This window comes from Saccostrea cucullata, unplaced genomic scaffold, assembly GCF_032062105.1.
Source record: "Saccostrea cucullata isolate Sc308-1 unplaced genomic scaffold, CSIRO_AGI_Scuc_v1 ctg181, whole genome shotgun sequence".
In the NCBI taxonomy this organism is placed as follows: domain Eukaryota; kingdom Metazoa; phylum Mollusca; class Bivalvia; order Ostreida; family Ostreidae; genus Saccostrea; species Saccostrea cuccullata.
The window spans coordinates 10,613-22,735 of NW_026936455.1; the positions used below are offsets into that span (position 1 = coordinate 10,613).

A 12,123-nucleotide genomic window follows, 5' to 3' on the forward strand; every position below is an offset into this window, starting at 1 on the left:
AACGATGGTGTTATTTCCACCTTTTTTTATATCGATATTGTGTTGGTGAAAACTGAACTATTTTAATAAATCTTTTTGTTCTAATACACGAGGATTTAGAGATAATGAACAGTTATTCAACTCATAAGTCCATATATCTACGAAGGGTTATCAAAAAATTCATGAAGTGAGGCTAAAAAATATAACTATATAGTTTGTGCTGTAAAAATTTATATGGAACATGAAACAACACAAAATAAAGAAGTATTGAAAATGTTAGCCTGATATGATCATTATTTTCGAAATTATTATATAAAATGAAAACGACATTATATGATCATCCGGCACTGTCGTCGTTTATTTTCATGACGTCCAACAACGTCATTGTTTTTTTCAATGCCCTCCTCTTCTACCTCATACTCTTTTTTGAAGAGATTCCCTAGAGCTGAATAAGGACTTATACCCGCCTTTTTTATATGACTTTACAATGTCATGAACATTAGTCTTCAATGAATACAACATTCCAGATGGAATAATACATTGGGAGAGATCTGCGCTTGATTATAAGCCAGAATATTTTGCTTTTAGGAGTTCATTATCAAGGACAGTAATGTCTTATGGAATATCCTACCCAGACATCCATAATATACATGGGCTTACATAAGCCCTATGCTTGTATTTGCAACATTGCTTATGAATATTTTCAGAATTAAAAACAAATTTAAAGTTTATTGTTTATTGTATGGCAGATTTTGGCCACAGTGGTCAGATAAATGTATTTCAACAACAACTTTGGGGCCGCCAGACAACAGGGCTCACCCCCTACAACAACATTTTATGTGTCGTCCGAAACGGCAAGTAGCATGCTGGGTTGGCTTTCACAATCATGCTACCGACACATAAACATCAACCTTCTTTTTACTTTAGGTTATTTATATTATTTATTTATATTATGAAAATATTATCAAATCAACATCAACGTAACAACAGTCAACCATCAACGTAACAACAGTCAACATCATATTTCACAACCAACTTGAAGGTGACGATATGGCCACATGGGCACCTGATGAATGTGTGTATTTGCAGACATACATTCAGGTTGCCCACCGCCACATGGTGGGGGTAGGAACCTTCAAGCTGACCACTGTGACTCTGCCAAAAGGAATACCCAATTCTATGGACTATAAATATGCTTTGTTATTATTTACAAGGAAATTATTTGCTTTCATGCTTTGTTATTACTTACCAGGAAATTATTTGCTTTCACCCCATCTGAGAAAACACCCCCAAGGGCCCCTTAATGATGATGATAGAAATTTGATTGATTTCTTAACTCTGACAAGTGTGATTCATCTGAGTGATATATTGTAATTATCCGCCTATCAATTGGGGGCGCATGATAGCCCCCCCCCCGTCCCACGTGAAGTACCCGTTTTGTTTCCCATCAGTATAGCTGCTTCATTGCTCTAGCATTCCTCGAGAATCTCAATGAAATACAGGGTAGTAGAAAAACCAAATACTAGTAAAGAGTAGTATTGATGAAGATACTAGTGAGTATTAAACTAGATATCCCACTTATTTCTATACCATAGTCGTGTGCTTAATTTGAACCACATCATTGACCCCATCGTGTGTAATTATATGTTAGAGGATCCTCCAAGTACCTAACCTTCTGAACTAGTTCAATGAATTAATCCCCGTATATTTGCCATCAGAATCTATATCTCTCTTTGTTTTAGCCCAAGATTCCACCCTTGCTCTAACACACACTGCTATTGATGACCTCCCCTTTTTATATAATTGATCAGCAGTGCCAGATATCCATACTATAAATTAACCTGGTTTGGGGAACCCAGTAATATTTATTATCCAATGCATGCAAGCTAGTACAATTGAATGTGAAAACTTATGATAAATGTAGCCTCTATTCTGGAAGAATCAAAAATAATACTGTCTCGATAGATCAAAATCTACAATGACTTGACCTTTAACTGCTGAGAATTGATATAACCCCAAAATGACAAAAGAAGGGTCTTTGGTCTTATTTTTAAAATTTAGCCATTGCCTGCATTAGGTAAATAAATGAACCATGGTTATTTATCAGAACTTACACCCCCTTCCAAAAATGAAAAGTTTTAGAGCACCTTAAAAACAATTGACTTATTTGTGGGTTAACACGAAGTCTCGAAATAACAACGCATGATCAACGTCATATTTGACGGGATTGATTTTTCACACCTTGACTGCAAATCGACATTAACTGTGTATCCCTTTCCTCTCTGAATCTATTTTGAAATTTAAAGACAAGTACTTTGGATGCATATTTTCTCTGTAGCAGAGCAGTTTCAACATATTTAAGGTCTATACTACTTTTTTCTGGGGCAAAACTTTATAGAATGTTGGAAACGGACCCCCCTCCCTTTGACGTCATTTTAAGGCCTCATTTATTTGGGCATTCCGTGTAAAATTTACGATAAAATTTCATAGAACTTCCAGAATGAAGTGAAAATTTCATATTTGATAGAACAATTGTGTCCTAACACATATCTGAATTAACGGGATTGTTGGATATCAAATTATCATATGAAAGGAGTTTTACTCAGTTACACATAAGTCGAAAAAAAACGGCGTTTTCGAGGTTGCGCCGTCTGGACATACCATTGCTTATAAAAACATTACTAATTTATTTCAAAATAAAATTCATTATTCTCCGGTTTATTCCTTGGATAGAAAAGAAGATGTTAACTAGATATTTCAAAATTCATTGATCTACCTTAAGCGGTTTTAATTTTAAGGCACTAGTCCATGAACTTTTTGATAACCCCTCGTATTCTAAAAATGAAAAAACAAGATGTGTTTGTGAAATACAATGCACCCGGCGGCAACAAAAATCTAAAAAGCTATTTTTAGCATACTTGCATAGGTCACAGTCAAGGTCACCAGGTCATTGACCTTGAAGTCATTGGAAAGAACTTAATTAGTGGAGTATGCACACCAAATATGAAGTCTCTATCTTTTATGGTTCAAAAGTTATGGTGAAAGTTACAAAAAAGCTATTTTTAGCATATAGGTCACAGTCAAGGTCACCAGGTCATTGACCTTGGTGTCATTTGAAAGAATTTTATTAGTGTAGTATGAATACTAAATATGAAGTCTATATCTTTTATGATTCAAAAGTTATGGCGAAGGTTAATGTTTGCAGACAGAAAAGCTATTTTTAGCATATAGGTCACATTCAAGGTCACAAGGTCATTTATATTAGTGTCAATTGAAAGTACCTCATTAGTGAAGTATGCATACCAAATATGAAGTTTCTACCTTTCATGGTTCAAAAGTTATGGCGAAGGTTAAAGTTTGGGGACAAACAAACAAACAAACAAACAGACAGACAGACAGACAGGACAAAAACAATATACACCTCGGATCTATCGATCCGGGCGCATAAAAAACTAAGCTTTAGATTGATTGATTGTATATTGTTTAACGTTGCTCTCGATAATTTTCACTCGTATGGAGAAGCCACCATTTGCGAGTAAAGGGCTAAAAATTTGTCCTGTACTTTGCACTTCATTGAGCAGGGAGGGGTCTTTTTCGTGCCAGCATCTACTGCGATACGGGACATCGGCTGTTTACACTGTCTCATCCGAAGGACCAGTTCCACAGTGGAATTCGAATTCGCGAGGTGAAGATTTACTACTTACTTCGTGACTCTAGAGCAGTCGCTCTACCCACTGCGTCACCCGAGCGACTTAAGCTTAAGAGCTTTTTCATTTATCATTATACCCGCACTTTCTAAAGAAAGTTCGGGTATATTGTTGTTACTCATGTCCGTCCGTCCGTCTGTCACACTTTTCTTCCCTGAACTCCTCCTACATTTTTCACAGTAGCCTAATCATCCTTTGGAAGATGGTTGGGGTGTCATGTAGTTGTGCAGTAAGGTTTCGGAATTTTTATATTGACCCGGGGGATCAAATGGGGGTCGAAAAATGACGTTTTTTATGCAAAAATCCCTTTTCCCCTGAATTCCTTCTACATTTTACTTAGAAGCCTAATCATCTTTTGAGAGATGGTTGGTGGTGTCATGTAGATGTGCAGTAAGGTTTTGGAATTTTGATTTTGCCCCAGGGGATCAAATGAGGGTCGAAAAATTACGTTATTAGCAGACTTATTTTTATATTCATATGAAGCAGAATTTATGCAAAATCTTTTGCGTGAAAAGAAAAAAACACTTGCTGTGGCCTTCAACTCGACATTTAGATATATCGACGACGTATTGTCAATTAATGATAATTTCCATTCCTACGTCGACACGATATATCCTGGTGAGCTTGAGATAAAAGATACCACAGAGTCCGACACTTCTGCTTCATACTTGGATATTTTACTTGAAAAAGACACAAATGGTATTCTAACAACCAAGCTATATGATAAACGTGATGACTTTAACTTTTCTATCGTCAACTTCCCTTACTTATGCAGCAATATACCTTCATCACCTGCATACGGAGTATTTATATCTCAGTTGATTCGATACGCAAGGGCATGCTCTACGTATGAACAATTTCTTAAACGAGGTAAATTATTGACAAACAAGTTGATGAAACAAGAATATCAACAGTCTCGTTTAAAGTCATCATTTCGTAAATTCTATGGTCGATACAATGACCTTGTCAGCAAATACAATTTATCATTGAATGAAATGCTGACTGACGTTTTTCATACCAATTGTTAGTCCATTATTTATACACTGAATTGACCACGGATTTTTTCCGTTATTTCCTGATTATGACAATGAGCACACGGCGGGTGTGACCGGTCGGCAGGGGATGCTCACTCCTCCATGGCACCTGATCCCACCTCTGATGTTTCGGAGGTCCGTGTTTGCTCTGCTCTTATTTTGTATATTTGTTTAATGGACGTTGAGATTGAATACTGTTCGTTATTTCCATATCCTTATGCTAAAAGCCCCGTCTTCCCTGAACTTCTACATTTTTTCTCAGCAGCCTAATCATCTATTGGGAGATGGTTGGTGGTGTCATGTAGATGTGCAGTAAGGTTTCGGAATTTTGATTTTGCCCCTTGGGGTCAAATTGGGGTAGAAAAATGACGTTTGTTGTAAAATGCTAAGTCTTCCCTGAACAGTCTCGTTTAAAGTCATCATTTCGTAAATTTTATGGTCGATACAATGACCTTGTCAGCAAATACAATTTATCATTGAATGAAATGCTGACTGACGTTTTTCATACCAATTGTTAGTCCATTATTTATACACTGAATTGACCACGGATTTTTTCCGTTATTTCCTGATTATGACAACGAGCACACGGCGGGTGTGACCGGTCGGCAGGGGATGCTCACTCCTCCATGGCACCTGATCCCACCTCTGATGTTTCGGAGGTCCGTGTTTGCTCTGCTCTTATTTTGTATATTTGTTTAATGGACGTTGAGATTGAATACTGTTCGTTATTTCCATATCCTTATGCTAAAAGCCCCCTCTTCCCTGAACTTCTACATTTTTTCTCAGCAGCCTAATCATCTATTGGGAGATGGTTGGTGGTGTCATGTAGATGTGCAGTAAGGTTTCGGAATTTTGATTTTGCCCCTGGGGGTCAAATTGGGGTAGAAAAATGACGTTTGTTGTAAAATGCTAAGTCTTCCCTGAACTCCTCTTACATTTGAATAAATATCCTAATCATCTTTTGGGAGAGGGTTGGTGGTGTCATGTAGATGTGCAGTAAGGTTTTGGAATTTTGATTTTGCCCCGGGGGGTCAAATGAGGGTAAAAAATTGATGTTTTTTATGCAAAAAGCCCCGTCTTCCCAAAACTCCTCTTACATTTTACTCAGTAGCCTAATCATCTTTTAAGAAATGGCTGGTGATGTCATGTAGATGTGCATTAAGGTTTCGGAATTTTCATTTTGCCCGGGGGGGGGGGTCAAATCGGGGTAGATTTTTTTTTTTACATATATTTGACATGTTTAATCACCCTGCTTTCAAGAACTTCCCTAATATCTTATGCTGCAATAGCTTTAAACCATGATCATTTAGAAATGATTGGTTTGTTTTGTGTATGTGTAAAATGGTTTCAGAATTTGAATTTTCGTATGGATGGCAAAAAGGGACTGGAAAAATATGGCCCCTCCCTAACCCTGAGGGTCATGATTTGTACAAACTTGAATCTACACCTCTTGAGAATATTTCCATATTAATCATGCTCTTGGTGTTCTTGAAAAGAAGAATTTTAAAGATGTGTTTCCTTTTATTCCTAAATAAAACTTTGATCCCTAATTGTGGCCTGACCCTAGCCTGAGGTGATGATTTGAAAAACTAGAAATATGTCTATAGGACATGAATGTCCCGCCAGATGTGTATTACTAATGGTACATTAAACAAGAGGCCCATGGGCCACATCGCTCACCTGAGTACTGTAGCTAAAAAAAAGTAGAAATTGGTTTATTATTGAAAAGTTAAAATCCAAAAGTAATCCCATGATCAATCATGGATTTGCTTTTCTTCAAAGAATTTTCCCATATATTTCTATGTAAAACTTTGGTCGGCCATTTTGGCCCGCCCTACCCCCGGGGGTCATGATTTGAACAAACTTGAATCGTCACTACCTGAGGATACTTCCATATAAATTTGATGAATTATGGCTTTGTCATTCTTGAGAAGAAGATTTTTAAAGAATTTTCCCATTAATTTCTATGTAAAACTTTGGTCGGCCATTTTAGCCCGCCCTACCCCCGGGGGTCATGATTTGAACAAACTTGAATCTTCACTACCTGAGGATACTTCCATATAAATTTGATGAATTATGGCTTTGTCATTCTTGAGAAGAAGATTTTTAAAGAATTTTCCCATAAATTTCTATGTAAAACTTTGGTCGGCCATTTTGGCCCCCGCCCTATCCCCGGGGGTCATGATTTGAACAAATTTGAATCTTCACTAGCTGAGGATGCTTCCATACAAATTTGATGAATTATGGCTGTGTCATTCTTGAGAAGATTTTTAAAGATTTGTCCTATATATTTCTATGTAAAACTTTGGTCGGCCATTTTGGCCCAGCCCTACCCCCGGGGGTCATGATTTGAACAAATTTGAATCTACACTACCTGAGGATGTTAACCCAAAAGTTTCATCTTTCCTGGCACAGTGGTTTTTGAGAAGAAGATTTTTAAAACATGCCACCGAATTTTCATTAATTCCCAATTATCTCCCCTTGAATTAGGGCGTGGCCCTTCATTTGAACAAACTTGAATCCTCTTCACCCAAGGATGCTTTGTGGCAAGTTTGGTTGAAATTGGCCCAGTGATTCTAGAGAAGAAGTCGAAAATGTGAAAAGTTTACAGACAGACAGACGGACGCCGGACAAAATGTGATCAGAAAAGCTCACTTGAGCCTTCGGTTCAGGTGAGCTATTTGTATTTGTATTAGTGTATAAAGTTTTATGAAAATATCTTAAACAGTTTTTTTTTTCAGAATTGAAACTAAAATATAAATAAATTGGATATAGATTCATTATAGATAATAAATTCTCATCAAATAATGTATACAATGCAGGGAAATAATTTTGTTACAGAATGCTGATTTTGGTGCTTCCTATGCTTGCTGATTTTGATGCTTCCTTTGCTTGCTGATTTTGATGCTAGTTATCCGGATCCTGGTTTGATCCTTATCCCGATGCTGGTTTGAAACTAGGTCTATGCTAGTAATGCTACCGAAAGTAGGATTATCCTGCCAGAAGTGGATAATTAACCAGAAGTCTCTGTCGAGACTGTAGCTCTACTGGTTTGCACTTATCAAAAACCATTTCACTATTTAATGTATCTTTGTGTAGTCTACTTGTGTGCCAACTTATTTCGAAATCACACTAAAACTGTAGCAGGAGTAGCGTTTTAAAGGAATTTCACAGATTATTCTATTTTTAGTAACTATGGCAACACCGTTCATTAAATCAAAAACCCATGCACTATTCTATGTATCTTAGTGTAGTCTACTTGTGTGCCAAGTTATACTGAAATCCGACCAAAACTGTAGAAGGAGTAGCGTTTTAAAAGAATTTTGCAGAAAATTCTATTTTTAGTAACCATGGCAACACCGTTCATTGAAATCAAAAACCCATGCACTATTCTTTGTAACTTAGTGTAGTCTACTTGTGTGCCAAGTTATAATGAAATCAGACCAAAACTGTAGAAGGAGTAGAGTTTCAAAGGAATTTCACAGAAAATTCTATTTTTAGTAACCATGGCAACACCGTTCATCGAAATTAAAAACCGATGCACTATTCTATGTATCTTAGTGTAGTCTACTTGTGTGCCAAGTTATATTGAAATCAGACCAAAACTGTAGAAGGATTAGCATTTTAAAGGAATTTCATAGAAAATTCTATTTTTAGTAACCATGGCAACACCGTTCATTGAAATCAAAAACCGATGCACTATTCTATGTATATTAGTGTAGTCTACTTGTGTGCCAAGTTATATTGAAATCAGACCAAAATTGTAGAAGGATTAGCATTTTAAAGGAATTTCATAGAAAATTCTATTTTTAGTAACCATGGCAACACCGTTCATCGAAATTAAAAACCGATGCACTATTCTATGTATCTTAGTGTAGTCTACTTGTGTGCCAAGTTATATTGAAATCAGACCAAAACTGTAGGAGGAGTAGCGTTTTGAAAAATTGTTTACAGACAGACGGACAGACAGACAGACAGACGGACGGACGCCGGACGCATTACTATCGCATAAGCTCTTCTGGTCTCTGACCAGTAGAGCTAAAAAACAGCATCGGTATTTTAAGCCATTAAAATTAATTTTGGGGGTAATTTTTATTTGTAATTTGTATTAAATGACTTTCCTTTATATGTTTTCACTTTGGTCAATGCTAGTTCTATCCTTTGCTTGCTGATGCTGATCCAAGTAATGCTGTTTTTTTTAAAATCCTGATGCTAGTTCTATCCTGATCCTACTTATACTGATCCTGATGCTGGTTTATGTAACAAAATTAATTCCCTGCACTCTAAGTGCATGTTAAACATAAAAATGTCTTGAATTATTTCTTAAAAACTAAGCAAAAAAAACAAATTAAAGAGGAGGGAGGTCAAGGTCACAGGGATGTGCAAGATGAAGTTTTTGATGCAGCTGAATAGCTCTCACTAATACATATCAGCATATATATTTATGTTTGATAAAAATGTCTTGAGTGAAACTGAACTTAACACTTTGTTTTAAGAAAAGAGAGGTCAAAGGAAAGGTTAAGGTCAAAATGTTGTTCTAGCTGAAAAGCTTACATCAGTGTGAATTTACTATTAGCATATGAAGTTTGATAAAAATATAATTAATGGTTTATTTAAAACTTAGAAAAAACACATATTTTAATAAGTGAGGTCAAGGTCAAAATAAGTTAATGCAATAATAGCTCTCATCAATATGTATTAGCATATGAAGTTTGATAAATATATCTTGAACTGTTTATTCAAAACTAGCCCCGGGATCATGAAACAGACTTAGACTTAAGTCAAAATTTCAATTATCTATAAAGTCTTTGAAACTTGTTAAAGGAAATTCATAATTTGCATACAACAGCAGACTGATAATACAAAATCGGAAGGCATTTTCATTTTGGACTGCTTAACCTATAAAAAAGTTTAGCATCTAAGTTATTTTTTGACATAAGCTTAAGATGCTTCATAATCCCGGGGCCTGATCTAGTCTACTTAAGACATTAATTTTAGAAAAGTGAGGTCAAGATCACAGGAAATGTCAAGGTAAAAAAGAGTGAAGCATTGTAAAGCTTACATCAGTACGTATCATCATGTGAAGTTTCATTACACAACTTAAATCATGGTTTCTTTAAAATAAAGCTAAACACTAATTTTAAGAAAAGTTAAGGTCAAAGGAAAGTAAAGGTAAAAAAATATTGCCGCGGTTGGATAGTTTACATCAGTATATGCATCAACATATGAACTTTGATAATAATATCTAGAAAGTAATTTCTTTGAGCTCGATGGAAAGACAGATGGAAGGGCGGAGGACGGACATGACAAAAAAAACTAATACATGTTTTCCTAATCATGGCGTAGCATAAAAAACTTGAATCTACATTATATGAGAATGTTTCCATATCAAGATTATACATGCAAATTCAAAGAATTGTGGTCCTCTGCTTTCTGTGTTGAAGTGAATGGGATGCCATAATTTATGGCAGATTGTGTATCAAATATGCACCCCTATCATATGTCACTTTATGAAAATTAGGTCAAAGTGGGGAAATCATCGCATGCTCGAAATATTTTGTTGCAGGTAAAGTACATGTCAAATATGAAAGTCCCATCTCTTTTCAATCAAAAGTTTATATATTATATAAAATTATAATATAATATTTTTATAAAATTATAATATAATATTTTTGAAAAGTAGGTTAAACTTCTAGGTCTATGATATATAAAATTATAATATAATATTTTTGAAAAGTCACAGAGTCAAAAGTCATGATATATTTAGAAAAGTCTTTTAACATGTAATATACATGTATAATTTAAATGGCATATCTTTTCTCTTTCAAAATGATTAATTTAAAATGTTATTTTTTGGAAAGTAGGTAAAATTTTAAGTTCAAGGTCTCACTTGGGTTAAAAAATCATAGTACATTTAGAAAGTTTTGTGGTAATGTACATGTGAAATATGAAAGCCCTATCTCATATTATTCAAAAGTTATGATCAAGGTTAAATTTATTGTGACAGATGCACATACTGGTCCCATTGACCTGTTGTAGACAAGTCCCAGACAAATTCTCGTGCAAAGCGAATGGTGCAGAAAGAACACAGACTATGGCGGACAACTTGTTATTTCAGGCGTTAATGCAACTTTTCTGGATGAATTGCTTGAAAACGAGGGGGAATCACGTCAACATTTTCAAAGATTTATGCAACTATTTGCCGCTACTTTGTTGTCAACGTGAGTAAACCAGTGTTCACAGGTCCTATTATTTATTAATAGACATTTTCTCAAATTTTGCCTCAGTTTTTACCAGTACAACTTTTTTTTTATTTATCAAACGTGATTTTAAATAATATCTAAATCTAGAATATAACAAGCAGTAATGAGTGTTGCTTATGGGCGCGCAAAGGGGGGGGGGGTCTCAGTAGAGGAAAACGATTTCAAACTCGAGAATTATCTTATGTTTTTGCTTGTACATTTTGTATTGTAATTAAATAGGACAAGAATGATTAAAACCAGACAGATGATATATTTTGAAAATAAAGAGAGGTTTATAAGGGTCATTTTTTGCTTAATATTATGTACATGTGTAAACTCTTTAATTAATAATGAGCTAATATAATTGTTATTTAAATGTATTACAGGGCAAGGAATAATAAGACAAGAATAGAATTGTATGTGGAGGAAACGGTACCCTTCCACAACTTAGATGACTTCCGACGTTTCTTTCGGGTTTCCAGAGCAACAATTGAATGTTTATGTAGAAATATTGCCCACTTTCAACAGTTACAACCTGGGTGGACGGGTGGAAGAGAATTTATTTCAACAGATAAACACTTGTTAATTAGCCTTTGGTATTTGGCAACCCAAGATAGCATTCACAGCATATCAGACAGATTTAATGTTACAGAGTCCTCTGTTATTAGATGTCGAACAAGGATCACTGACATTTCTGTTAATCATCTAAAACAAGTTTTTATTTTACTACCTTCTGCTAATGAACGCCAGGAAATAATGGACAAATTTGAACAAAAACAAAATTTTCCTGGTGTATTGTGTGCTTTAGATGGAACTCATATTGCAATAAAAGCACCTAAAAACCATCCAGAAACTTATGTCAACAGAAAGGGGTTTTACTCAATTATCTTGCAAGGAATTTGCAGAGAGGACCTTAGATTCATTCACTGCATAGCAGGTTGGCCTGGAAGCTGCCATGATGCCAAGGTTTTTAAGAATACAGATATATGGGAAAATGGTTTGGCAGTTTGTGGCAATGGACATTTTCTTGGAGATGGAGCCTATCCTTTGAGAAGCTGGTTGCTTACTCCTTATCGTGACACAGGCCATTTGACACCCCAACAGAGAAATTACAACTATCGTCATTCCGGCACAAGAGTGACAATTGAGCGGGCGTTAGAA

General features: G+C 35.5%; 1 protein-coding gene across 1 annotated transcript; it reads left to right on the top strand.

Moving 5' to 3' along the window:
- Positions 1 to 11,337: 11,337 nt before the first annotated feature.
- LOC134245626 (putative nuclease HARBI1) lies at positions 11,338 to 12,123 on the top strand (the record flags this gene model as incomplete). Its single annotated transcript, XM_062727889.1, has 1 exon — positions 11,338 to 12,123. A coding segment is annotated over exon 1 (786 nt), but the record flags the coding sequence as incomplete, so codon positions are not given.